The following is a 27,857-nucleotide window of genomic DNA, read 5'->3' as shown; positions in this document are numbered from 1 at the left end:
TTTTAGGTTCACAGAGATTTCCCATATCCTCCCCACTATCAACATCCTCACCAGAGTGGTACATTTGTTGAAACTGATGAATCTACATTGACACATCATCACCCAAAGTCCGTAGTTTACATTAGGGTTCATTTTACCACTTTTTCTTTCTCTATCTGTTTATCTGGAAACATACTTTGTTTTCTCTCTATTTAGACAGCTATGGATAAGGTATATGTAGACATACTTTTTCCCCAAATCCTTTGACGGTAAATTGCAGATATCCTGACAATTCACCACTAACTACTATAACTGCATCTCCTAAAAACGGATACCATCCTTCATGATTACAGTATTGTTACCATGTTTAGAGAATTAATAATCATCCTGTAATATCATCTGATATCCAGCTCATACGCAAATTGCATGGAAAAATTTGTGTGTGTGTGGTTGACTAATAGCCATCTTTTGGCATGCTCTTTATTTTAGAACTTAAAAGGAAGTTTCAATTACAAAACTAATACATGCTCATTGAAAAAGGTCTAAAAGAGAAAGTAAAATCGCCTGTCACCCTCCCCGCTACTTGTGCCCTGTGCCTGTTCAGTGGGGCTCCTCTGTCTGCTCTGGGCCTCTCCGAGAGGCCCTGCCAGTGCTGCACAGCCCGTGACCTCCTCTGTCCAGGAAAGTGGCTGCATCTAACGCACACCCTCTTCCCTCCAGCACCAGCAGCAGGTGGCGCAGGCAGTGGAGCGCGCCAAGCAGGTCACCATGACGGAGCTGAACGCCATCATCGGGGTACGTGGACTCCCCAATCTGCCTCTTACCATGTGTATAGCCCTTTTATTCCTCTCATTTATCATAACCAGAGATTGACCCTGACCTTAGCTGGCCTCAAAGAATGGCGGCCCCAGGGCTCCGGCTTCTACAAGCACCCCAAGGGCTTGGACCCATGTAGGGCTGTTTCCCCCTTGGCTCCCAGTTGCCTCCTAGTCCTCAAACTAAAGGGGAGCCAGACACGCCTCAGATCCACCTCTTCAGCCATCTGCCTCATCTTCCACTGGCTTTTGGTGTCCTTGCCATTGAGGAGGGTGGGGGCCTAGGGTCACCTTCAAGGCCAGGCCAACTGGCCAGTACCTGGCCACCTCCTCACACTTACCCCGGGGCCTGTCTGCCTCCTCCCTGGCAGAAGTCTGCCCTTCTTTGGCCACCTGGGATCAGAACAGTCTCTGCTGTACTGTTGATGTGCATCGTGCTGTGGAATTTGGGTTTACGTCTTGCTGTCCCATGCGCGAAGCTGCCTGGCTGAGCATTCATCATGTACGCTTGTGAACGCCAGCTGGGGAGCTGAGACTGGTTTTCCTGACTTTCTAGAAGTCCCATCTCCCCTTTACACAGGCAGACATACCCAAGAGTGCTCTGTGAGGCCCACTTCCGGACTGGCCCCTTAGTGGAAAGGGGAAGCTGGGTCTACCTGGCTTGTATCTTTAATGCATTTCTTAGGTTCAAGTGGCATCTTTCTCCTGCTTGCTGCTTTGGTGTGAGGCTAGTGACATTTAAGATAAGCACCTGAGGAAGAAGAGTCTTTTTAGTGTGACTTTGGGCAAGGCTCTTACCCTTGGGGTGTACCTGTCCACCTTTCATCTCTGAAATGAAGAGGGTGGACAGGATCACTGCTTCCCAGTCCACAGAGGAGCTTCTGGATGGTACAGATGCAGGGGCACTTGCCCCAGAGGTCTTTTCCATAGGTCTGGGGATGGGACTGGAAATCTGTGTTCCCAACGATTTCTAGATCATTCTGAAGTGTAGTTAGGCTTGGGAAGCAGTAGACTGATTCAACTCTAACATTCTGGGAACCTGGTTGGTCTTCTTTCCTCTTTCTGTTCTCATGGGAAGTCACTATTTCAAGGTGGAACTGAAGGCCCCAGAATTTTCCTCTGCTTGGTAGGATACATGATGACTCTTGACTTTTCCGCCTGGGGCAGAGACCTGGAGGTCTGTGTTTTAGTCATGGTTCTCCCCCCATGTGACCTTTGGCAAGTCCCTTCTCTTCCTTGGGCCTCAGTTTCTGTATCTGTAAAGGGAGAACGTACACCGGCTCATCTCTTTGGGCACTCCTGACTCCTACCAGGAATGCTGGGAGGCTGGAATCACAGAATGACACTTACGGACACCGGCCCTTCCATCACACTGTCAGGACCCGTGATGGTTGCAGAGTCCTTTGATGAAGGCAGCACAGTGGGTTTGTCCTTCTGGGCTGAGCCCATAGGGACACTTCTCAGTGCTGCTTGGGCAGGTGGGGGATGCAAGCATTGGCCTGGTTTGAATCCTGGCCTACTGTGTGGAATGGGCAGAGAGGAGTCTTGAAACTGGAACGTGAAGAAGTGTTCAGTGCTGGAAGGCAGCACCCCAAGAGGGGAAATCATGATATTTTAATGTTTGAAGTATCATCAGAGATCATCTAGCCCGGGGATCGTCAACCTTGACACTGTTGAAATTTGGGGCCAGATCATTCTTTGCCATCCTGTGCATTGTGGGATGTTCAGCAGCATCCTTGGCCTGTAGCCACTAGATGTCAATAACACCCTGACACCCTGATATTCGTAGGAGGCAAAATGGCCCTTGGTTAAGAACCTCTGATCTAGCTCAATGCCCTTGTTTTACAGAGAGGGGAAGTGATTATGATGTTTAGGAGGAAAGCCAGGCCAGAGGCCCAGGTGGCTGACTCGCAGCCCAGGGCTCTTCCCCTGGCCCTGGTGCAGCCCTGGAGGGTGGCCTGTGTCATCTGTCTCAGTGACCAGCTCTCAGCTTGGTGGTGGTTCTGCTAGTGGTAGCAGGGGGCTGCAGGGGTGGGACATACCTTGTGAATTCTGTTTTCCGACATTTCTCCTCTTCCAGCTCCTCACCCCATCCCCTTTCAACCATCTTCTTGAGGTTTCCAGGCCAACTCCTCCTACCCCTGCGGTGGCCACAGCAGGGTCCCCTCTCACCCTCTGCCTCCCTCTTTGGAATTAAAATCCTCTTATGAAAATAGTTTTTTTTAAGTTTTAAGAAAGGAGTAAAACTGGGGGAGAAGCACTGCTTGGATTAGCTGTATTTCCCTCAAGTAGTATTCAGGAAGCTACAAGTTAGGTCGAGGCAGCTCGAGGCAGACATTGGAATTCAATTAAAGCCAACGAGTGGGGCCTGTGACCCCCATTTTCAAGGTAATTGCTTCTCCAGCTCCGAGTGAATGCAGCCATCGCCCTGTCATTAAGCAGGCAGCCGTCTAATCGCTGCGCCTGACAGAGCCTCACAAGGCAGGAATTACGGACAGCCAAGGCGTGCTCGCGCTGGGGAGCCGTGCTTGACTGCACTCCCGCGAAGGAGTCCGCTAATCTAGTCAGGGCGTTCTTTATCTCCTCCTCGAGGAGAGCAGAGAGCGAGCCTGCAGCTGAGCTGCCTCTGGGAAGCAAGGTGAAGAAGGATAACGGGGTGCAGAGCCATGGGCTGAGCAAAAGGGCAGGCATCCTGGCCCCAGCAGGAAAGGGCAGGAGAGAGAGGGTCCCAAGAGGCTCTTGGCAGCTTTCAGTGGCTACCCCCACTGCACTGTTGGATTTGCTGCTCTGGAAGGAGACACAGCCTGGCATCCTGGTCTTGGACTTAGAGGAGGGCTTTGGGCAAGTCACTTTGTTCCTCCAGGCCTCAGTTTCTCCATCTGCCCTAATTGTTTAGTGGCTTTCTTGCTCATTGGAGTTGAAAGATTCTGAGGTTGTGGCTCGGCTCAACTCAACTCAAAGAGAAATCAGATACCTCCGGCATGGGCAGGGAGGTAGCTAGTGGCATATTTATCATGAGGATTAGAGTATTCCTGGGGTCTTCCTTCCTGGTGAGAAAGGGCAGGATCCAAGGTCAGGGTGGCATGTGTGAAAAGGGGAAGGAAAGACAGACAGAGGGAACCAGGCTCTCGAGCCAAGCCTACCCTACCCACTCCCCTGCTGGACCACAGGGAACTCAAGTGCCTACCGAGGGAAGAGAAGTGGAAGATTGTCTCTCTTCTAGCTGGGGCCTGGCAAGACTTGGTTACAGTAGCCCTGTTTCTGTTACATGCTTCTTGGATCCAATTAACAGGAGGGGCTTTAGAAGGACAAGATTCCTGAGCACGAGGAGGGAAATTTGACACTTGGTCAGCAACCTGCAGAAGGCAGCATCTATATTTCCCAAGCAGATTTAAGACCCTGTGAGCCGATATATCACCCATTTCTGGAACCCTCTTTTTACATTGCTATATCATGGCCCAAGATCTTTGGACTGGAAAGTGGAGGAGGTCTCATCTGTTTACCTACTGACAATTTGGTCTTCATTCCCTTGGAAATTAACAGTAGGGGAGATGTCACAGAGCATTGACTTGATTTTTTTTTTTAAGTGGGAGGGAGGAGAGGAAGAGGGACGTTGTAGCTTGTCACAAAATACACAGGATATTTTGAAGCCATACCTAAGGTATTCACTCCAGGATGTGGATGAGCTGCATTCAGTTGACTGAATTTTGTGTGAGGGGAAAGGATGGCCAAGAGAATGTGTCTTAGGATCCGTCTTTCAGCCAGGCAGCCATGGTGGAAGGAGGTAACGCTGAGTTTGAGTCTGGGCTCTGGTTGCTGATGGCTTCATGGAGCTGTTCAGCCTCCCGAGCCTGTTCACCATCTCTGAAGTGGGGATCACAAGGGTTGTTGTGAGCACTAAAAGCTATTACCAACCCCAGAAGCTCAATGCGTGTGGAGCTATGGTGCCCACTGAGTGATGTGAAAGAGAAGGAGCAGTCGGAGGCCTGGAGCTGTTCTCGCTGTCCTTGGAGGGCAGGAAGTGTTCATTTTACGCAGTCAGGACCCTGTCTGACTCCCCTGGTGGGAGCCCTTGGCGGGTCTTGGCTCTGGAAATGCTTAGACAACTTCACTAAGTTCAACCCAAATCATGAACCTGCGAAACGCAGCATTAAATCACCTAGCGAAGGCCTAAGGCGTGATGTGCATAATCCAATTACGCGTACTCTGCAAGCAAGCTCTTCCCTTCAACCTCTCCTGGAAGTGACCGCACCTTCTGAGCCAGGCCATGGGCGCTTATCACTTGTGTGGAGTACATGTTCGTTGTCCTATTTGTGCTCTGGCAGGAAATGTTCAAGGAGGGAAAAGTGAACGCCCATGCATGGGCTTGGTTCCAGGCTCCTAGCGCCTCTTTGGGGTTAGGGATGCAAGAGGGAATTATTGACTTCCTTTCATATTGTGGATGGAGGAGTTCCCATATTGGAAGGAATGGTATAAGCTGGAGACAGGCGGTCTCTGATTGTGGAATTGATTCCATTTCTCTGCCATGGGGAAAGCTACCCAGTTGAAAACAGTATCAGCCTCCCACTCAGACATCACTGTGTTTGAGCACATTGTGCTCTGAAGCCAGCAGACGTGTTGCAGGGGATAGGAATACAGCCTGAGGATAGCTGTGCCCGCCTGCCTGCAGAGGTGCTGAGCTGTGATAGGGACGGGGGTCAGGTGGGGCCTTGCCCACTGGCCCCCACACCTGTCAGGGAAAAATCTTCGTTTCACTCTCTGTTGTACCCAAGATTGTTGTTAGCAGACCCTCCGTCTGACAAGCCCTGGCATCTGCTCTTGCACTGAGGAGGGAGCCTTGGAGATTGGCTCTCCTGTCCCTGCTTCCCAGAGTCTGCTGGACCGGTCCTTGCTGTGCCTTCAAACCACCCCAAGGAGACCTCGAGGGAGTTTCTGGCTCTTTGCAGCAGGTTGCTCTTGCACTCAGAGATGAGGAACGCTTCAGTTTTGCATGGGAGATTCCTTTTCTCTTTTGCAAAGAGGACGCTCCTACCTGACAACACTAAGGCAGAAAACCAGCCTCTCAGCCTTGGAAGCTTAACAGCTTTGAAAGCCACTGTCTGCCAAACAGCCGCTGCTGCCTTTGTTCCAAGTTTCTGACGTCGGTTCACTGGTTCATGTTTTGGGCAAGCAGGACACCTCATGACCCCATTGATGCTTCCTGTCCCAACTAACTGTTCTAGCTGCGTCTAATTGGGCCTTGGAAGGAAGGCATGGAGCTGGGAGGCGGTTGGCACCTGTGGACACCATTTCTCAGCCTCTTCATATACCTTTTCCAAAATTTTCACTAATTTACCCACAAGACATGTACTGAGCAAACATGCCAGGCACTGTTAGAGGTGCTAGGATGGAGAAGACACAGTCTCTGTTTCTGGAACTCACAGGTTGCCAAGCCGTGCACAAAGGCAAAAGAAACAGTGTACACCTGGGATCTGTCTGTTTGCTAAGATTGAGCACCTGCTCCATTTTTACCTGTAGTCACACATGTGATCCTGGCACAACACAGAGAGGTCGGCTGACTTGTCCAAGGACTCATAGCTGATAAAGGATAGAGCTGGAAGTCCGCCTTATTCTGCCTGGCTCCATTGTCTGTGCCGTTAGAGCTCTTAGAACAGAGAAATCCATTCTGACCTGAAGTGGGAGGGCATTCAGAGGATATGGCCTTTGAACTGGGCAAAGCTGAGCCTAGAAGGTTGGGTAGGAGAAGAGACCTTTCCTGGTAAGATAAGAGTCAGGGTGCGTGGAGCTATTCAACTCCATCTTTCCTTGGGTACAAATGTTCAGTGCACATTTTCTCTAGAAACAGACTTGTTCATGAAAGGAGTTAGCTGTGTCTGCAGGCAGCAAAGCTACTTCTTTGAAGCCTTCTTTCCCCTCCTCTTCTTTGTCTCTTCCTCAAGGGATCTTATTGGCTCTGCACTATAAAATGTGGATTAAATACCTTGCTTTCAGTCCTTGCTTTCTGGGATTTTACTAAATAGTTATCACCAGCAGAATTAACGGGCCTACCAACAATTTGTCTAAACAAAGGGGCCCTACTGGAGACTCATTTTAAAACCAGGTATCCAGATAAAGTTGTATTGTCCGACCACACCAGGGAATACTAGGTAGCCATTAAAAAGGACAAGAAAATTTCTTCAGAACATTCCTAAATTAAAATCAAGCTGTATAGCAGTATGGTTCACAAGAGTCCATTTCTGTATAAATACATTTGAAATGTGTAGATTTTCATAAAGAAAAACCTAGGCAGATTTAACAGCAGAATCTTCCGAGGGTAGGATTGAAGGGTAATTAAAGAAACTTTTTAATGTCTACTTATTTTTAGTATTTTCTTAAAATGGGCATGTATTAGTTTTGTAATAAGATATTAAAAATTACATTTTCTTAGAAAAAGTGGAGGAGCTCAGAGTAAGCGCCCATCCTAGAGGAGCTGGAGTTTCTTAGCTGGGAGGGGTTGGATCTCCGCATTGGACTCTGTGATGCTGGCTCCAGGGGCCCCCATAGCTTTGTGTCTGCCATAGTGTCTCAGTGCAGATGTGGGGTCAGACCACCCTGGGACAGTGCCCATGAACTGCCTAGCAACAGACGTCACAGAAGTGCTCTGACAGCTTTGAACAACGGCCGCAGTGCCAGCCTTTCACCCAGAACTGACAAAGAGAGCCCTCTGGGGCCAGGAGTGCCATGGCTTCTGTGGCTGCCGTTAACTTTGGGATGAGGCCAGGTGGGCAGTTTGTAGCTTAGCTGGGGGAGAGTAGGGCCCTTTATCCATAACCTGAAATGCTTACTGCCTCCTCCTGCCAGAGCCATGGGCCTTCACTGTGTTCTGTTATCTGTTCGCAGTTGCCAGAAAACCATCTCATATTGACAGGCGAGCTCCCTTAGTAAGGTGTGAGATCTGGAAGCTTCTCAGATCTATTCTCTATGGCACTTTCCACCAACCCCTCTTGCTTTGGGGATCTTCTTAGGAATGAACATTCTTTGGATGAGGGGTGGTGGTTGACAGATTTACTAGTGGTGGGATTTGGCCAATTACTAGCTACCTACTCCAGCCCCCTAAGCATCTATTAAATGGCCACAACCCCTCCCTTGCCAGGTGGTTGGAAGGTGCCCAGGCATTCATTCAGGCATTCAGTAAATGTTAGTTTTCTTCTCTTGCACTAGTTGAGAAGAAAGATGTGTGCATAGGTGGATACCAGCATACCTAACTTCTCTTGCAGTAGTGGAGAAGAAGTTGGGTGGGGCGAAGGGAGAGGAAAGAGAAGCCCAAGCCCCTGAGGCTAGTGTTGAGTGGGGAAGTTGGGCCTCTGGAGCCAGGGCAGCGGAGTCCTTGACTGGGGAGGAGACAGGGAGAATTGCATTGCTGTTAATAATACTGACTTGCTGCATGGCAAGTTTTTAGAAGGGTTCAGGAATCCATTTTAAACTCTTTGTAAATGTTAGCTACTGCCATGAGGCTTAGTAGCTGTGCGCCATGAGCTGCTGCAAACATTATCTTACAATAATCCTCTGGGGTCTGCTGCTTTCCCCCTTTACAGATAAGGAAATTTGAGGCTCCAGGACTTGAAGTAACCTGCCCTAGGCCACACAGCTAGGAAGTGCCAGAGCTGGGATTTCCATCCTGTTCTGTCTAGTTTCCAAAGCCTCCACTCTTCCAGTTACCCCGTTTTCCACCACTGATGTCCGGTGACGTTAGCTCTCATTCCACTGGCCCCCAGCTCATCTGGCTCTGGGGCCTTTGCTGTGATGACCTGCCCTGCCCCTGCTCTGTAAGGCAGGCTTGGAGTTCCTAAGAAATAAGGAGCCTTCCCCAGGGTCCAGCCTCAGGGTGGAAGATGCTGGCAGCTAATGCTGAAGGCATGTATGCATGAGCAAACACTGCCAGGGCTGTGAGCTTAAAAATGGATCCCTCTCTACTCAGAGGGAACCCCATGACTCTGTGGTTTTTTAAATGCATGCATTATTTATCTCAGGCTTGGAAACAAACATTGAGAAATTCTTCGTGAAACTGGGGTGCAGGGAGTTGGGGGGTGCTTGAAGACATAAATCTTTACATTACAGTCTATTAACAGACTTCCTTCAGCGAGACATTCATGTGAACTGAGCTGGGGGCAAAGGTTTTGGGGGTGCTTCCCCCTGCCACCCACCCAGTGAAGGAGCAAGAGGAATGGGAAGAGCCACTCCCTCCCTCCCTCCTGAGGTGGCCACGCCTCCCCTGCCCTCCCCAACTCAGCTGTACTCACCACCGACTTCATTGCAGCAGCAGCAGCTCCAGGCGCAGCACCTCTCCCATGCCACACACGGCCCCCCGGTCCAGTTGCCACCCCACCCGTCAGGTCTCCAGCCTCCAGGAATCCCCCCAGTGACAGGGAGCAGCTCCGGGCTGCTGGCACTGGGCGCCCTGGGCAGCCAGGCCCATCTGACGGTGAAGGATGAGAAGAACCACCATGAACTCGATCACAGAGGTGCGGCTGGGCTGGGGCAGAGGGTGGGGCGGGGCAGGGGTGGGCATGGGCGCTCATAGGCCTCACAGTGAGTGGACCCAGCAAGTGCTGTCGTCCTAAGACCAGGAGTTACCAAGGATTTGGAGTCATCTGTTGATACCTGGTGCAGGGAAGCCAGTGCCATCCGCATCCCATGCACCTTTTCCTACTCCTTGGTGTGGACCTGGTATTCTCTGTCCTGAAGACCCTGTCTGTTCATCTGGAGCTCGCTCCCATCTTCCTACAACACCCTTGCCTGTCCTTCAGGGGCCAGCCCCAGTACACCCCTTCAGGATGCCTTCCTGGTCAGACTAGGGGCTTTTTCAAGTTCCTGTAAGAGTTTAAGAGTTGGGATGCCAAAGCTGAGTCCTTGTTACTGTCGTCTTACATCCTACCCCTGGAAAATGTCTTGTGCTCACCACGATCATTAGTTCCCTAGGACAGGTGCCAAGTTCTTGGGTGTTTTCCTTACATCTATGTCTCACCAATGCAGAAACCTGGGAAAGGTGCACAGTCAGTGCTCAGGTAAAGGTTTGTTAGCTGGCTGCCTGTAAGTGGGGGTAGTGCACACCCCAGCAAGAGATCACATTGACTTGGAGTCAGAACTTGTTCTCTGACCCTCTCTGCAGCCCCTACCATGAGGACCCAGGAAGCTGCACCGAGCTTGGCCTCAGGAGTGGTTCATTGGATCAGAAAAGAGAAAAGCCTGGCTCCCTGAGAGGCCCTTTTCAAAAATTGGTGCCAAATGCACTCTGCCCTTAGATACGGTATTTACTGGGGCACGTAGCCAACACCTTCTGAGCACTAGGGGCCTGGAATGTCACCATCCTGCCTTGGCCCAGGCCACAGGGTGGTAGCCGGTCCCGGGAACTGGAGGCTACATTTTTTTGTCTTACAGTGGGATGGTCCTTTTGGCAGAGGAAGAGGGGCCTCTCCATAGCAGACAGGAGAACTGGGGAGCTAGTGCTTAGCTGGGCAAAGTTTCAGAGGCTTCAGCTTTTAGGGGCATCCTGACAAAGAATCAGAGAATGGTGTTAATTTCAAAAACAAAATTAAACCACTGTTAAATTCCTTTTTTTTTTTTTTTAAACAATAAAGTTCTTAACTCCCAGGTCCTACTGGTATTTTATATGGCATGATCCTTCTCAAGCTTGTGATCTTAAGACCCCTAGCCTGCTAAAGAGTAAACTTGGTGCCCTCTGGCATGACAGGGAGAACTGGGTCAAAGGCCTACCCTCCCCACCGTGGGGACTGGGCCTCCCTTGCCCACCCTGGGGACTAGAGGGGTGGGGGCAGCATTGGAATTTGGGTGGCAAATTTCCAAACCGAGAAACGCCACCTAATGGCCCTGCCTTGGCTGATCCATGGAGACAGCAATCCAGGCCTTCTGCTCATTTTAAAACCAGTGCACTAGCAAATCACAAAAGCCAGCTGGACTTAGACTGACCTTTTTCCTTTCTTTTTTGTCTTTTTGTTTTGGGGTGCCTGACCTTCCTCCTGTCCTGGCCTTCTTTCCCCAAAGAGAGAGAATCCAGTGCGGTAAGTGTTGGCACTCTGGAACCCGGAGGGGTGTTTGGGTGCTGGGAGGAGGTGGGACTCGGGGCTCCCAGAATCGCGGGCCTGAGACCAGTCAGTCGGTATCCAAAGCTGGCTTCTGGGTTCCCGCTTCTGCTCTGTGGGTTGTAACTAGGGATTTTGTTGTTTGTTTACTCTTGCTGAGCTGGGAGCTTCAGTGCTGATGTCTTAGTCCAGAGCCAGTGGCAGGGTGAGGGGTAGCTACTGTCATAAAATGGGAGCTGCTGTCGTCACCTGTTGAGAGTGACCTTCAGTTGTGGAAGCCCTTCATCTCTCCAGGCTTTAGGTCTGCCATTTGTCAAATGAAGAGCTTGGGCTAAATGAGTTCTAACTCCGTTTCATATGAGAGGTGATACTCTGAGAGGTCAGCTGACCAGCCCTGGATCTTCCATTGCGAGGGGCTTTGTGGAGTCTCTGGGCTAAACCCAGGGCTAAGGACCCAGGTGTCCCATGTTCAGGGCCAAGGTTTTTACCCACCCCCCTGCTAGGATGCCTCCTGTATGATCTTGCATCCTCCTCATTCCCTTCAAACGCCTGCAGTTTCTCCCTGCTCTGGGCTTTCACTCGATTTAAGAAAGTGCTAGCAGGCGAGCATTAAGGCCAGGCCGCCTGCGTGTCTGCCGGCTCTGAGATTTGTTGTAAATCTTTCTGATCACACTGAGGCTCCGAGGTTCTGTTTCAAGTGAATAAGCCTTCTGAATAAGCGCAGTGGAGTCTGGATAAAAAAAATCCTCCAGCGATTAGCAAAGCTATTTTATTCCTCATCGCTGTCCTTGTATCTGGGGCCATCTAATCTGTTAGGATGGCTTTGGTTATTACCTCGTGTTAAGTAGGACTTGGAAGGTCAGGCAGTTAACTAACCATCTAGACAGCAGCTTCCTTGCGCAGCTGTCTCCAATCCAGCCCTCCTTCCCTTCCTGGCCCTCCCCCTACCCAGGCTGACTTTTTAAACCTCCCATTAGCAGTGAGGCTGGCGTCCGTGGCCTCTTGACCCGCCTACATGCTCAGAAATCCAGGACCACATTTGGGCTGAGGAATGGCTAGGTACCTAAGAGAGGAGTCATTGAAGCTGAAAATCCGTGTTCACTGCCTCAGTACTGATCCTCTAACAGTGGCATTTTTTCGGAGAGGCAGTTTGCCTAGATAGGTGAAGGCCTGGATTGGACATTTTAAGGCTGAGGTCTGGTCCCAGCTTTATGAGGCCCTGTGTAGTTCTCTTGGCCTCTCTGAGCCTCAGTTTCCTTGTCCATACCATGGGAATAATTCCTGCTTGACCAACCTCTCAGCTTTGTTTCGGAAGACCCTTTATAACCTGACTGAGGATCCAGATTACCTGGCTAGCAGGGACCCACTTCAGTGGAATTGGAGGGGGAGTGGGAAGCCCAGCACTCTCTAAAGAGCATGAGTCTTTACCTCATCCTCATCCCTATTGGCTTCTGGCTTTGTGCCCCATCTGTGAAAGTTTTCTGCTAAAAGACCCCCCCTGGGAACCCCCAAGAGCTGGGCTGTTTACCATGCTCGCTGAGGTCCATGCATGGCACACATGGGCCTCAGGAAACTCCAGTGGGAATGAATCAAGATGCTGGGCAGAGGCAGCAGTGGGCAGGGCCGAGGCTGTGCGCATGGCATGTGGCGTGGTGACAGTGTCAGCGGCGGTGTAGACTGAAATAATCAGGCTTTGGAAACCAGGTTGTCAACAGATGAGGCCTACGGCAGGAAGGACAGGGCTGTGTCAGAGTGGGAGGGGGGATGGGGGGACGGGCTGGAAGCTGTCCCAGAGGGGTTAGTCTGGAGTCCAATTAGTGGTAGCTTCATTCATATTTCCTTGCCTAGCCGAAGCAATAAAAAATACTTAGTTTTTTGGCCGCCTGCCAGCCAGAGGCGGGCTGGATCGATGCCGCTAAATGCCTGACATGACTCTCCGGTAGCGGCGAGGGTTTTCAGCCTGACTGCATGAGAAGAAAGAGCTCGCTGTTCTCCCGAGCCGAGCACCGGGTCGCAAGGAGAAACACGAGCAGCCGCACACCCCCTCCCCTGCCCGCCCGCCTGCAAGGGGCAGCCAGTGCGAGGGGCTGGAAGCATTTCTGCTTAGCACAGGGTGGCCACCACCGTCAGAGGAAATGAAATGAAATGACGGTGATTTTTCTGCCGGCGATTGCAGCAGCTAATTGAATTGCGGCTGTGCGCGCATCGCCACCGCTCCTGCACGGCTGTGGGGAAGGTTGAGCTGCAGTTCCATTATAACCTCCATTTTTTCTTCAAGGCTTGATAACTCTGCCATTTTAATTTGCTTCAGGCAGAAACTTGGCAGGGTAGGGCTGCCCAGAACCCGGCTTAGGAAAGGAAATTAAGTTCTGAGGCTGGTTGCCGCACTGTTCCCACCGAATACTGCCCAGCCCCGTTCCCTCCAAGTGGCCCTTGCCCCTGAGCCACCCTTGGCCTCTGGGAAAGTGGAGAAGAGAAGGGAAGCCTCATTCCACTTGCCTTCTGATGCTCTTCTCTTCTGAACAGATGTCCCTCTGGGTCTCCATATGACCTCCTGTGTTGCATGGGGACTGGGACCTGGGATGGCCTGTCCTTTTCTTCCAGCTCCATCATAGCTGGACCATGAGCTCCTGGAGGGCAGGGATTGTGTCTCATTCATTCTGCCACTCCTGGCCTGCAGCACCAGGGCTGACCCAGGGCAGCTGCTCAGAAATTGGTGGGTGGGTGAAGGTAAAGTTTGGACTCTTAGAAAGGAGTAAACCTCACCAATATCATAGAGGGGCATTGGTCCTGATATTAGTCTCTGGGCACAGAGGTTTGCTGGCAGGTGCCCTTGCCAGTTGCACTTCCCTCCCTGCTCCCCAGCTCGGTGGTAACAGCCACATGGTGATTTCTGACCACTATCAACCCCTAGGACTGCTCCGTCATCTTCCCTCTTCCCAGGCCTCCCATCCCAAAGGCTTCTCATCCTCATTTGCTTTATAGTTGAGGGAGAACTCACGAAATTTTGGGGTTCCCTTTGTGCCACCTTCTGCTAGGGGAGCTTGGGCACATTCACCAACCTCTTGGGGTCTCCACTTGGTGATGGCTACAGAGGCAGTGACTGTCCCTGCCCTTGCTCCTTTCCCTGTCTGTCAGAGGGAAAGGCTTCATGACGTGGCATTTTTGTTTTTTTTACAACCCTGGTGTTTCTCCAGAGTTGCTGACAGCCTCACCGTGGAGGCGGGGGTGTTCACACAGAATGCTTGGCTGCTCATCTCCACTGGGAAGTTGGTGGCCGCCTGACGCCCTCCTTCCCTATCAATCTCCCCATTCCTGTCGGGCTCAGCAAATGAAGTATTGCTCATGGCCCCCGCCTGTCAGCTCAGATCCATCTTACAAGACTCAGTGCAAATTCCACTTATCCCTCCTTTGAGCAAATGAGTGTGGCAAGCGCGAGATGGGTGGTGAATGAGACCCAGGTGACCCTCGCCCTCACAGAGCGTAGTCCCACAGGCCAGAAGGCAGACGGCTTGCTGCAGGGTTAATTATTTAATAGCAGTGCAGAGCTGCAAAAGAGAATTGGGGATGCGCCCAGGGCATCTCCCCGGGGACTCAGTCTCAGGGGAGTGGGGAAGGCTTCCCTGGCAAGGCTCTGATGGAGCCACGATCTGCAGGGCAGAGAGGAGTTCAGCTTCTCTTCCCTCCCCTGATCTCCGTGTCACCTGCACTTAGCTGTGTGCGGATGTGTGAATTGTTACACGCAGCAGAAAGTTTTAACCCCGAACCCTCTTCTTCCTTCCAGAATAACTCTGTGTCACCCTCGGAAAGCCTCCGGGCCAGTGAGAAGCACCGGGGCTCTGCGGACTACAGCATGGAAGCCAAGAAGCGGAAGGCGGAGGAGAAGGACAGCTTGAGCCGATACGTACGTCCAAGGCGCCATGGCACCACTGGGGTTTCTGTTGGGTAGGGCAGGGGGTGTCTGCAGGGCCCAAGCTGTGGCCAGGGTCTTCTTGTGGTTGGCAGTGAGTCAGAGAAGCACAGGTTGGCGATAGGGGACCCTATTGAGGAGAGCAGGGTGGGGACAGGGCTGGGGTGAAGTTCACACACACTATGAGCATGCGAGCCACTGTGGGGCGGAGGTGGTTGGGGAGGTCGTCCTAGCCTCCATGGGGTCTCTTCCCACAGACAGGCCAACAACCCCATGCTGCTGTCATGGTGCTGCCGGAATCCCACTTGGCTCTAAGGGGCTGCTCCCAGTGCCCCCCAAAATGTGGACCCTATAGTCCTCTCAGTTGGCCTCAGGCATGCACTCACTTGGCCACCCAGTCATGGCTTTTACTAGCCTTTTAATGGGATGCCCCCGGCACGTGAGACCCTAGTGGAAGCATGGCTGTTGTGTTTCCCCTGTGTCAGGCTGTGCAGGGCTGAGAGCTGGGACAGAGGGAAGGGGAGGATATGGTGCAGGGCCTCAGCGGTCTTGCACCCAGCCCTCTTCAGCCACATGGCTGCTGTGTGGCTTTGGACACATTGAGCACCCGAAGGACACTCAGCTGTGTTTCTGTGAGAGGAGGCAAGTTACCATCCCACACAGACGGGTGGGAATGACCAGGTGAGAGCAGCACACTGACTGTGAAGGATGGTGGATGTAAAACCAGCTCGGAAGAAGGTTCTGGCTTCAGAGAGAAGCAGAAGGGCAGGCTGTCGGGGCAGGGGCTTAGAACTGCTATGATGGAGCGGGTGTCAGTGCGGCTGCCCAGTGGGTACAGGAGTGGAGTAACCCGGGGCCTGGGCTAGGGGACAGCCTCACGGGGAGACCGTGTTGAGCTGGAATGGAGCCTGTTGAAGGGCAGGGCTGGAGTAGAAAGCATGGACTTTGGGGTTTGGCCTGGCTTCAGGTCCTGGCCAGTAGAAGGACAGGGTGGTTTGGGCTCAGTCAGGGGTGGGGAAAGTGTGGCCTCTTACTGACCAGTTGGCTTCTCTCTTGGTTGCAGGACAGTGATGGGGACAAGAGTGATGATCTGGTGGTGGATGTTTCCAATGAGGTATGGGCAGGCCCGGTCGCAAGGGGGCTCTTGGTTTGGCATGGTTTGGAATTATTCCTCCCCAGGGTGGGATCTATTCTCTCTGTTCTAGTATTACTGGCAGCCTGAGCAGGGAGACAAGGCCTCCAGTCTTGGGGTCTCAGGGGGTCAAGAGGAGCAGGGCAGGGCTTTGCTGCATGGTGTCTGGGCATTTATGGGCCTGGAGGGCCTCCTGCAATGGGTCTCCAGAGAGACACCCCCAAAGATCCCAGGTAGGGGCCATCTTCTATTCCCCGTGATCCTCCGTCCCCCCAGGGTCTCAGCCTCAGGGGCCTGAGGAGGAGCTGGAGAGCATCTACATTTGGCCAAACCCAGCCATGCTGACTGAAGTCCTGAACTTGTGTTTGACATTGGGAAGATCATCCTTCCACCCTCCCTAGGCCTCAGTCAGACCAGATGGTTAAGAGCTAGTTTTTCCTCACTGTGGGGCCCCCAGTCTTTCAGCCAAGCTCGTCTTCCCATCACCCATGCCCTCTCTCTTCCCACTCCCAGAGCAGGGAAGCCTCAAGGCTGGCTGTTGCTTTCAGTGCATCTCTGCATCACTTGTGTTTTCAGGACCCCGCAACGCCCCGGGTCAGCCCGGCACACTCCCCTCCTGAAAATGGGCTGGACAAGGCCCGTAGCCTGAAAAAAGATGCCCCCACCAGCCCTGCCTCGGTGGCCTCTTCCAGTAGCACACCTTCCTCCAAGACCAAAGACCTTGGTCATGTATGTGGGGTCTGGGTGGAAGGGAGTGGGAAGGGAGCGGCAGGGACTGGAGCTGGGGTGGTGCCGATTGGCAGGCAGAGGGGTGGAGTGGGAGAAGCTGGATGGGTGATCGGCCCCGGTTTACCTTCTGTGCCTGCTGGGCCTGTGCTAATGAGTTAACATTTCTGAGCCTTGGTTGCTACGTCTGTAAAATGGGAGTGATCACCCCAGTCCCTGCCAAACAAGGTTGGGCAAGGATTGAGAGGCCGTTCGGCAGAAGCTTCATAAGGGTCTGGCTCTGGGCTTCACGTTGGGACCGGCACCGGTTGTGCCCGGCTCCTAGGAGAATGGAAGCCTCATGGCCTCCCTTGTTCTGCATCTCCCCTCTTCAGAACGACAAATCCTCCACCCCTGGGCTCAAGTCCAACACACCAACCCCAAGGAACGACGCCCCAACTCCAGGCACCAGCACGACCCCAGGGCTCAGGTCGATGCCGGGTAAACCTCCGGGCATGGACCCGATAGGTATAATGGGTAGGCACCATGGGCTGGGTTAATCTGATTGGGGGGAGGGGGTCTGCTCTTGGCCAGGGCAGGGGTGACACACACGCATGGGATAGAGCACAGGCAGTGTCTCCCAGGGCCTGCCCCTGGGGACTTCACGGTCAGATTTGAGGAGGTGACACCAGGGTTTCTGGGACCCCTGCTGGGCCAGACATGAAAGCAGCATCAGACAGGTCAGGGCTCCCAAAATCTGTTCCCACCCCTGTCATTAGTCCAATGAGGCTCTAAGCAAGCCCGTTTGGGCCTCCATATCCTGCTCTGTAAAAAGAGGTGGGTGCATCTGCCAAGCTCTAAGCTTCTTTGGCTCTGAAGGCAGGGATCCCACTTGGGTGGGTTCAGTCTGAGAGGACTGCCTGGAGCAGGCAGCTTAAGAATGCAGGGAGGTTTATTGCTGGGTGAGGCGGCCATGGCCGTGTCCCAATCCACCTAAGGCCCACCTCCCTGACGCCCACCCCTCGCAGCCTCGGCTCTGCGCACGCCCATCTCCATCACCAGCTCCTATGCGGCGCCCTTCGCCATGATGAGCCACCATGAGATGAACGGCTCCCTCACCAGTCCTGGCGCCTACGCCGGCCTCCACAACATCCCACCCCAGATGAGCGCCGCCGCCGCTGCTGCAGCCGCTGCCTATGGCCGATCGCCAATGGTGAGCTTTGGAGCTGTACGTAGACCTTTTGGCTCCTTTCTTGGGGACTGGGCATGGTGTGGGGAGCCGGTGGTTGGACGGGTGCTCCCCACATGCTAAAGGGGCCCCTCAGGGTCTCAAGGCCAGGCAGCTGCCCCTGTGGGAAGGTGTATCGGAAACAATTGAGACTTGGCTGGAAGGGTACACTCTTTGGGGCCAGCAGACCTGAGTTCCATCCCCCACTGGCCTGTGAGCTGCCCTGTGACCTCATGCAAGGCAGCCTCCCTTTCAGTCTGCGAAACGGGGCTGACACCTGGCTTTCCCACCTCTGGGGGGTAGGAATCCCAGGGCGAGTCAGGTGATGTCCATGGAGCAGGGGTCTCGTAGATGGGACTGGTTGTACAAGACTTTCTATTGTGGTGAATAAATAATAAGAGTTAGGGGCCGGGCGCAGTGGCTCACGCCTGTAATCCCAGCACTTTGGGAGGCCAAGGCGGGTGGATCACCTGGGGTCAGGAAATCGAGACCAGCCTGGCCAGCCAACGTGGTGAAACCTCGTCTCTACTAAAAATACAAAAATTAGCCGGGCATGGTGGCAGGCGCTATTCGGGAGGTGGAGGCAGGAGACTCACTTGAACCCGGGAGGCAGAGGCTGCAGTGAGCCAAGATTGCACCACTGCACTCCAGCTTGGGCGACAGAGCGAGACTCTATCTCAAAAAAATAAAAATAAAAAGAAGAGTTAGGGTTGGTGGGGAGAGGGGCCCTTTTTCAGGAGACAGTTTTCCTTTTTACCTCCTGGACCTGGGGTGGCCTCCTCTCCACTGGCAGGCCCACTAGGACCACAGGAGAGGAAAGAAGTAAGGCAGGGCCAGCTCTGCCTTGCAGAACAGGGAGGATGCTGGTTCAGAGTGGGGTCTGCACTGTCACCCCCTCCCTGCCACGGGCTGTCCTGGGCCTGTGTCTCCTCTGAATCAATGGGCTCTGCTCTGCTCAGCTTGTCTCTTGGGTTACAAAGTGGCAGAGCCGTGCAGGTAGGACCCCGGGTGGGTGGTGGAGGAGACGGGTGGGGGTGTGTGGCAGCACGGCTGATGGAGGGCTGTCTTGCCTTGCTTTACAGGTTGGTTTTGACCCTCATCCCCCGATGCGGGCCACAGGCCTCCCCTCAAGCCTGGCCTCCATTCCTGGAGGAAAACCGTAAGCTTTGGCTATACTTACTGCATGCTTTGTAGGGTGGGCAGGAGAGAGCACTCTACCCCCTCTTCCAACAACGCCCCTCATCCCCTGACCAAGGGTTTGCCCTGGTGCATGTCCCTTTGGAAAGGTATCTGTCCCTCTAGAGGCACCGAGGGCTGGTTGCAACCCCAGGAAACTGTAGCCAAGCCACACTTCTGAGCACCCACAGAAGCTCCCTCCAACAGAGGAGCCGTGGAGTTAGCTAAGTACATGGCCACTGGGCTGGGAGAGAAGGAACACTCCTCACCGAGTCACCTGGAGCTGTGGTGGGCCTTGCCGACTCCTTTGGGTTCGACCTGCTGGGAAGGCCCCAGTGCCGCTGGTCGCAGGCCCTTCCCTGTCAGCAGTGCTTCCCTCCCCTGGAGGGCACACTCTCCCCAGCCCTTCACTTCCTTGGGTTGCTAGGAAACTAAAAGATTGAGCCTACAGATAATGCCGAGACACTACCTGACACAGTCCTCTAATTGTCCACGAGAATCTAGATGCTGATTGAGAGGGCACCCACCAGAGCCTGAAACAGCAGGCAGGCCAGGCTGGCTCACCACAGGCTCTGACATGGACTTTCCCATTTGCTATTGGAGGGGCAAGCAGATCCCTTCCCTAATACCACCGGCTCCTAAAGCAAGAGGTGGCATTTCAGCCAGGCCCTTTCCAGGGTTGGCATGTTGGGGGAATGTATGGATCGTGGGAAAGGGCATTCCAGGACACCTGTGGGTTTCTGGTCTGATTTGAAGCAAGGATATATAACTGGGTGTAAAAATCAAAGCTGGTCTGTTAATCACTGTCTACCCCGATGGAGCCATCCCAGTACATGGGGTTACTGGGTTCGAATGGTTTCAGAGCAGAGGGGGCTAGAGGCAGGGCAGCCAGTCGGGGGCGGTGCAGGTGACCTGGGCCAGGCCTATGGGAACTCTGAGGGGCCGGGGTGGATGGTAGCAGTGACGGTTCTCACCTTTTCAGAGCGTACTCATTCCATGTGAGTGCTGATGGGCAGATGCAGCCCGTGCCCTTCCCCCACGACGCCCTGGCAGGCCCCGGCATCCCGAGGCACGCCCGGCAGATCAACACACTCAGCCACGGGGAGGTGGTGTGTGCCGTGACCATCAGCAACCCCACGAGGCACGTCTACACAGGTGGCAAGGGCTGCGTGAAGATCTGGGACATCAGCCAGCCAGGCAGCAAGAGCCCCATCTCCCAGCTGGACTGCCTGGTGAGAATCCCAGGGCTGCTGCGCCTCCTCCAGCTGGTGTAGGAGGATGGGGCAGCCTGGGCCACAGGGGAGAGCCCCAGGGCCCGGCTCAGCACCGTATTGGCCGAGCAACTTTAGGCAAGCTGACTAACCTCTCTGAGCCTCAGTTGTGCCTTCTGTGTGTGGGGCTGATTCTGACCTCCTGGTATTCATGAAAGATCAAAGGGTTGTGAATTTGAGGAATGGGGACAGCCTGGCAGCTGCTGGGTATAGGGGGAGGCTGTAAGCAGGACTGGTGAGGGTGCTCGGTGTTGCTGGACAGGACTCTCCTGGTGCCCAGGAGGGGAAGTAGGCAGCACTCAGCCCTGCCCCTTCTCCCTCCAGAACAGGGACAATTACATCCGCTCCTGCAAGCTGCTCCCTGATGGGCGCACGCTCATCGTGGGCGGCGAGGCCAGCACGCTCACCATCTGGGACCTGGCCTCGCCCACGCCCCGCATCAAGGCCGAGCTGACGTCCTCGGCTCCCGCCTGTTATGCCCTGGCCATTAGCCCTGACGCCAAAGTCTGCTTCTCCTGCTGCAGCGATGGGAACATTGCTGTCTGGGACCTGCACAACCAGACCCTGGTCAGGTGAGCCGGCAGGAGGGAGCATTAGTGCCTCGTCCTGGGGAAGTTTTTACCCATCCTGCCTGGTCTTGTTTGCTGTGACCTTGGCCCTGTCTGAGGCACTGTGGGGTGGCCAGAACCGTTGGGATGCACAGGTGAAAAGACAGCTCCGCCTGCCTTATGCGAGGGACAGAGGAGGGAGGGCCATTGGGCCCAGGAGTTGGAGAGGGCTCTGGGAAGAAAGTGGAGCTGGAGCATGTCTGGGGAAGTGGAGGTCAGATTAGTGGAGCAAGCAGAGAGGCTGGGAGCAGAGCCCCAGAGACCAGATTAGGGAGACCCGACTGGGAAGCCACATCACGTGGTGGCTAAACAAGCCTCAGGACAAAACTGCTGGGTTTGAATCCTGCCTCCACTATGACCTAGTACAAGTCGCTGAACCCCTGCGGCTCAGTTTCTTCCTGTGTAAAACAGTGACAGTGGAGCATCTTCCTCTGACTGTGCCGCAGCACAAAGGCAGACGGGTGCCTGGCCCAGCTGACTCTTGTATACATGGGCTGTGTGTGTTATTCAGCGTGTGCATGGATGGCCTCAGCCCCATAGTTCATGCAGGGTGAAGAGATAGATTAAGAGGGCAAATTGAGGGTGTGTGGAGTGCGAGTTAAGGAGCTGCGTCCTAAAGGCAGTGGGGCCCTGCATTCTCTTTATCAGTCATCTCACGTGTAGCTTCCCCAGGGCCTTCCTGCCTTCCTCACCTTCCTGAGCCTCCAGCTCCACCTCCTCCAGAGGCCCACCCTGGAGGGATTCAGTCTCAGAAGGCTAGTGCAAGGTCCCCTTCAGAAGGCTAGTGCAAGGTCCCCTTTTCACCTCCCCCCCCCCCCCATTTCCCAGGGGACTTGTCCCTGGGCAAACCCTTCCGTGGAACTGGAAAGAGGCCGGGGCTAGCTTTGCTGCAAGCTCGCTAAGGGACCATGCGCATAGTGCACTCTTCTGGGCCTCAGTTTCCTCTTCTACTCAGACTGCCCCTGGGATGGCTGCCACCTGGCAGTCTGTGGTTCCCGGGACTCACCCTCCTCCCTACTTGGCTTTCGTAGGCAGTTCCAGGGCCACACGGATGGGGCCAGCTGCATAGACATCTCCCATGATGGCACCAAACTGTGGACAGGGGGCCTGGACAACACGGTGCGCTCCTGGGACCTGCGGGAGGGCCGACAGCTACAGCAGCATGACTTCACTTCCCAGGTGTGCGGCCCAAGACTCCTCCCTTCCCAAAGAGCAGTGTGTTCCCTCCCTCTGGGGCCCCAGTGGCTGGGTCAGGGACAAAGGGACCCTCACAGAGTGGCCACTGCCAAGAGACTTGGGACCAACCTGAGCCATCTGGGAAGGCTTCCTGGAGGAAGCAACAATGAAACAGATGGAGATGACCTTGGGGTTGGACACATTTGGCCCAACTGTGGAAATCTGATTCATTCTCTGCTGCTATTGAGCACTTTGTCCTCGGCGTCCTCATTCACAAGATGGAAATAATAGTAGCCCCCTCCTAGGTCTGATGTGGGCACCTGAAATGATCCCTCTAAAAGGCGCAGCCATAAACCCGACTCACAGAAAGCATTCAGTAAATGCCAGGGATTATTATTTCTTATTTGCATTCCTCACTTTAATATTTTAATCTTAAATTTTTAATATTTTAGTTTTTTTTTTTTAAACTCACTTTTTTCTTAAGGAAAGACGAAAGTCTCAGAGACAGAGTAACTGAATGCAAAATGTCTGTGCTGTCTCACCTATAAAATGGGGATGGAAAATGACCTCCCATACCCCTGGGTTATTGGGTGGGTGGGGAGGGACCCTGAGCCTCAGAGGACCTGAGCAGCACCTTTGGGAGCCGCCCTCCTCTTGAGGGCAGAGAATGCTGAGCTCAGTCCATCTCCCCTCCCACCACCTGCAGATCTTCTCGCTGGGCTACTGCCCCACTGGGGAGTGGCTGGCTGTGGGCATGGAGAGCAGCAACGTGGAGGTGCTGCACCACACCAAGCCTGACAAGTACCAGCTGCACCTGCACGAGAGCTGCGTGCTCTCCCTCAAGTTCGCCTACTGCGGTGAGCCTTGGATGGGCCCAGGCCTGATGGAGTGGGGTGGGGAACCCAGGGCAGCCTGGCCCAACAGGACAGAAGAGGGGCCCAAAGCTTATAGAATAAGCTAGGCCCTGGAACCAGGCCTCCTGACCCCTGAGCTGGTGCCCCTTCAACACCCTTAAGTGATCGTGTTCCACATCCTTGTTTCTCGGGTGCAGATGTCACCATGAGTTACTGAACTCTCAGGACACTAGGCCAGAGCCAGTTCTTGCAGGCTTGGGGCAAAGGAACAGGACAGTGGTAGTGCAGGCAGTTCCTCTCCATGGTTACAACCACTTGCTTTGACGTCTGATAGCCTTGGATGGGAGTGTCTGCTCCTCCACTGACAAGCTGTGCAGTCTTGAACATCTCACCCTCTCTGAACTCTAGTGGATTTTTCTCTCTGGTCGGGAATAGCATGGTGCTCATGGCTTTCAGGGAGCATAAGGGCTTTAACACTTGTAGAGCCCTGGCCGAGTTCCTGCTTGGAGGAAGGTCACCCACTGACTGCTGTCTTCAGCCAGGTCTCCAGACTCCCAGGGCTTGGATATTTTCAGTATTTCCTGTCGCCTTCCAGTAGTAGAATTTAGAAAGGCCAGTCAACCTTAGTGGCTTTAACAAGAATCTTTTGAGGCAGTGTTATCACTGCAATGAACTTCAAATCCTACCTTTTCCCATCCTAGCCCCGCCCAGCCCTCCCCCTGGATTTCAGAGAAGGCCTTCTCCAGGTGTCCACAAGTCCCATTTGCAAAATGCCTCTCGAAATTGGAGAGTCATACTAGTTAGCAGTTCTCACTGCTTTTCTATGGCAGCTGGCCATGTCTGGGGCAGATCTTGCTTTAGAGGGCAGTGAGCTACAACCTGATCATGCCTTTGCCTCCCACCTGCAGGCAAGTGGTTCGTGAGCACTGGGAAAGATAACCTTCTCAACGCCTGGAGGACGCCTTATGGAGCCAGCATATTCCAGGTACTGCCCACCATCTGAGTCCTCCTCTGGGTTCTACCCAGAGTTGAAACTTGGTGATGGTGATGGGAGTGAGGATAGCAGGAGGAAGAACAGGAGGAGCCTGGAGCCAGGATCAGACCTGCCCTGGTCCCCTCCCCACCCCTACCTGATAGGGGAGCAAGATTGGGTTCTCCCAAGGACCTGGGGACTTCAGCAGGACACACAATCTGCTACTGATGGCTTCTGACCCCCGAGGGCAAGGGCTTCTAAGCTGGGGCGCTTGTCGGATTTGGAGAGTGAGGAATAGCATAAGTGTTTTTGCTCTGGGCTGGATGCTGAGCACCTGCAGGAGGTGCGCCCGGCAGCCTTGCCCAGAGCAGTGTTGCCTCCTCAAGTGAGTGAGTGTTTCCACCTGCATTCAGCACCAGCAGGGACATGGACAGGAAAGAGGGGAGGAAAGGAAGAGGCTTTTTATAATCTACCAGGATCTGGGGCCTGCCATACTGCACTGATTGGCACACACACGTGTGCACACACACACGTGCTCTCTTTCCCACACACGATCAAACTCACACTCATTTACTCACGCACACTTGGTCTCCCACACACACTTTCTTCCTCTCTCTCTCTTGCGCGTCCACACACACACTTGCATTCTCTCTCACTCCCTCAGCCAACATGCCACTTTCTGGACCCAGGCTGAAATGTCTGGTGTGCAGCGTGTCAAACCTCATTGTTAGGGTCTCTAGTTACAGCACATGCTTCAAACATCAGGTGGCAATCCTTTTCCTAACTCATCAGGCTGTGGGCCTGAGCTGCTGACGCCAGCTCCTAGCTTGGAAATGCTTCTTCCTATTTGTAAACTCGGAGGAGAAGCTCGTGCTAAAGCGTCCTGTTCTGATCATTATGACTTACTGTAAAGATCACGTGGGAGACTGTTACTGAGCTTTTCCTTATGGAAAAGCAGGTGGGAGGGGAGCTCTACCTGAAAATGCTTCGTGGGTGCTTTAAAGCCTCCCCACCTCCTCTTCACCGCACTGTGCTCCAGGTCGGAGCATCAGAGAGGGGCAGAGGAGGGCAATTGTTGCCGAGAGAACCGAGGTGGTGTTGAGCACTGGAAAATGAATTCCTGTCTTTTTTCTCCCTGCACCCCACGCCTTCCTGCTGCTTCTCCTCGTCTTCCTCCTCCAGTCTAAAGAATCCTCGTCTGTCTTGAGTTGTGACATTTCAGCGGATGACAAATACATTGTAACAGGCTCTGGTGACAAGAAGGCCACAGTTTATGAGGTCATCTACTAAACAAGAACTCCAACAGGGCTGTCAAACTCTGGGAGAAACCGACTCGGCTCTGACAGGGAGACCCCCAGGCGAGGGGCCCCGAGGATGGCGGAGGATGGGCCGCAGGCAGCCGAGCATTCCGGGCTGCGCTCCGGCCGGCTGAGAGGGCACGTGCCCCGTCACGGTCTGGACTCCTGGGCCTGGATTGATGTGTCTCACAGACTCGGAAGGGTTCTGCTCCTCCTCCTCCCCCCTGAACAATGCTGGCAGTTGCTACAAATAGATTTATTGGAGGCTTATGGCTCCGGTTCCCCCACAGACCCGCTCATGAGTCTCTGTTTGTTCTTCCCCTTTCTTTTGCCCTGTCCCTCACCTTGGGTCGGGGGTGCTGGAGTGGACCACAGTGTTGTGCTGGGGGAGGGGGGGGTCTCTCTTTGCCGATTGTGCAGTGCACAAGATTTGTGAAAAATGTAAATAACAGACTCCTATTGCGGACTGATCAGTGGGAGAGGAGGCCCCTTCCCACCGGAAACTCTGAGTGTGTATTTCGCCTGCTGTATTTGTAATCCACTCGTGGTGGTGGCTTTTTTTTTTTTTTTTTTTTTTAAATAAACAGATGCTCTCACCTGGGAAGAGGAGACAGGGAGGGGAACCAATTGAAGAAAAAGGAGAAAAGTCTTAGAGTGTGGAAAAGGCAACCAGGTTGGCCGTAAGGTGCCTGCTGGAATGCGTGTGCCTCCACACGGGTCTGGGCATCCGGACTGATAACCAGCCGGCCAGACTGAGGGATGGAAGGCACTGAGATGGGGGCCCGTCCGGCGGACACCCGCAGAAACGGAGCTTTCTGTGGTCTCTTGCACTCTGGCTGCCTCTTGCCCTCTCTGTGTCTCTCTTTCTTGGTCTCTCCCTCTCTCCTCCTCAGCCTGGTCTTTCTCTTTGGTGCACACTTAGTTATTGTTATGAGCAATGGAAGTTCAAAGGAACTCCCTCTCCAGCTCTTCTGAATCTTGGGACACAGCCTAAAAAGGACAAAAAGTTAGAAGACAGCATAGCAACTCAGCTCAGGGAGCTACCAGAGAAAAATAGCAACTGATGTGGGTGCTTTTTTTTTTTTTTAATTTGAATAAAAAGAATTAGAAGTGATGTCCTTTTATAAAATGCCTTCTCCCCCTTCCCGCCTACAGTCTCTTCCTCTCCCCTTAGAGGGGGGAAAGTGTATAAACCTACAGGGTTGTGAGTCTGAAAAGAGGATCCCCCTCACCCCCACCCTGGGCAGAGCAGTGGGGGTTGGGGGGTGGGAGAGGGGGACACAGATCCTGGCACACTGTGGATATTTCTTGCAGATTGCAGTCTCTTGTGGCCCAAACAGGTTAGGTAGACTATCGCCTCTGGCAGGTGCCACCTTTTGGTACCAACATGTTCTGAGGTGTTAGGATTTGGGTTGGGTTTTTTTTGTTTTGTTTTTTTTTTTCCTTTTGGTCTTTTTTTTTTTTTCTCCTTTTAAAGAAAAGCTAAAGGCCGCTGTGAGTCCTGGTGGCGGGCTCTCCATGGATGTAGCATATCGAAGATAATTTTTATACTGCATTTTTATGGATTATTTTGTAATGTGTGATTCCGTCTGCTGAGGAGGTGGGAGGGGCTCCAGGGAAAGCCACCCACCTTCAGTGAGGTTGCTCCCCAGCTGAGCGCACCGGGCATGGGATGTGGAGGCTGGCGACACACCCTGTGCCTCTCCAAGGCTGGGCGCGTGGGGCGTCCAGAGTCTCTCTGGGTCTCAGATGTCCATCTGCCACCTCTTGTTAAGGCTCTAGCCAGAAGGGAGGGTGAGGGTAGAAGAAAGTTATTCCCGAAGAAAAAAAGAATGAAAAGTCATTGTACTGAACTGTTTTTATATTTTTAAAAGTTACTATTTAAAGGTTGGTTTGATTGTTGCGTCTTAATTGCCTCTCCCCCCAGTTTGCCAGTCCTGCCCCCCGCCCCCCGGGAAAACAGCCAGGCCACTGTTGCTGTCACATTCTGGAGCCTGGGCCAGGGCCATTTCCCATCGATGTGAGCTCTTCTCATCTCACAGCATTCCCTGCGCTGCTTCCACCCCCTTCTCCCCTTCCAGATACCCAACATCGCAGCAGGGATTTCACAATCCCATACTGTGTCGCCTCCCATCCAAGCGCCAGGGAGGGTGGGGGGTAGGAGCTAAGACTTCCTCTGGACAGATGGGCAGGGCAGAGTTCACTGAGGTGAAGGAAGACCACAGGTTAACACCAAAGTATTGTACAGCTGTCAATGCAGAACTTTTTTGGAAAAAAATTAAACGTAATGAACTTGAAGCAAAACTGCAAAGTGTCTGTGAACATCTGGACCTTGGAAACCTGCACAATTTTATTTTAAGCTTAACACGTTTAGGTGGGACGAGGAGATCTTCAATCTCTAGGTCACAAAGGTGTGTTTTTGGATGATACAGAAGGAAGCATTTGCAGAAGGGGCAGACCCAGAAATGCAGGTCATTGTCCCCAGGGAGGGAGTCGGGGGCTGGGCGGGAAGAGGAGAATGCTGGTGCCCATTCCCGGGGCGGTCCCCAGGCTCTTGGATTTCATGCACCCATTAGCAAAAGCTCTCAGGGCACTGGAGATTAACATGGTTTCCAACTCCTTATTTTGTCAAAGTCATTCTCAATCAGCACAA

At 53.3% G+C, this 27,857-nt stretch overlaps 1 protein-coding gene across 12 annotated transcripts in view; it reads left to right on the top strand.

The window, feature by feature from the left end:
* The window catches only part of TLE3 (TLE family member 3, transcriptional corepressor), a 49,745-nt gene extending 22,650 nt beyond the window's left edge, over positions 1 to 27,095 (top strand). For 3 of the 12 annotated variants that reach the window (XM_009429448.5, XM_054667025.2, XM_009429453.5), the window contains 15 exons: positions 700 to 774; positions 9,091 to 9,295; positions 10,836 to 10,852; positions 14,658 to 14,777; positions 15,847 to 15,897; positions 16,492 to 16,644; positions 17,016 to 17,157; positions 17,649 to 17,848; positions 18,931 to 19,007; positions 20,007 to 20,256; positions 20,620 to 20,867; positions 21,935 to 22,082; positions 22,786 to 22,936; positions 23,842 to 23,918; positions 25,089 to 27,095. In XM_009429448.5, coding sequence (XP_009427723.2) covers positions 700 to 774; positions 9,091 to 9,295; positions 10,836 to 10,852; positions 14,658 to 14,777; positions 15,847 to 15,897; positions 16,492 to 16,644; positions 17,016 to 17,157; positions 17,649 to 17,848; positions 18,931 to 19,007; positions 20,007 to 20,256; positions 20,620 to 20,867; positions 21,935 to 22,082; positions 22,786 to 22,936; positions 23,842 to 23,918; positions 25,089 to 25,196 — 2,022 coding nt within the window. In that variant the 3' untranslated portion in view covers positions 25,197 to 27,095. The remainder of the gene's footprint in view (positions 1 to 699; positions 775 to 9,090; positions 9,296 to 10,835; positions 10,853 to 14,657; positions 14,778 to 15,846; positions 15,898 to 16,491; positions 16,645 to 17,015; positions 17,158 to 17,648; positions 17,849 to 18,930; positions 19,008 to 20,006; positions 20,257 to 20,619; positions 20,868 to 21,934; positions 22,083 to 22,785; positions 22,937 to 23,841; positions 23,919 to 25,088) is intronic. The other 9 variants (XM_009429458.5, XM_009429450.5, XM_009429459.5 and 6 more) reach the window with 9 other exon arrangements.
* Positions 27,096 to 27,857: the final 762 nt, after the last annotated feature.

The sequence above is a fragment of the Pan troglodytes genome, chromosome 16 (assembly GCF_028858775.2).
Source record: "Pan troglodytes isolate AG18354 chromosome 16, NHGRI_mPanTro3-v2.0_pri, whole genome shotgun sequence".
Taxonomy (NCBI): domain Eukaryota; kingdom Metazoa; phylum Chordata; class Mammalia; order Primates; family Hominidae; genus Pan; species Pan troglodytes.
This window is presented reverse-complemented; position numbering and strand designations above follow the sequence as displayed.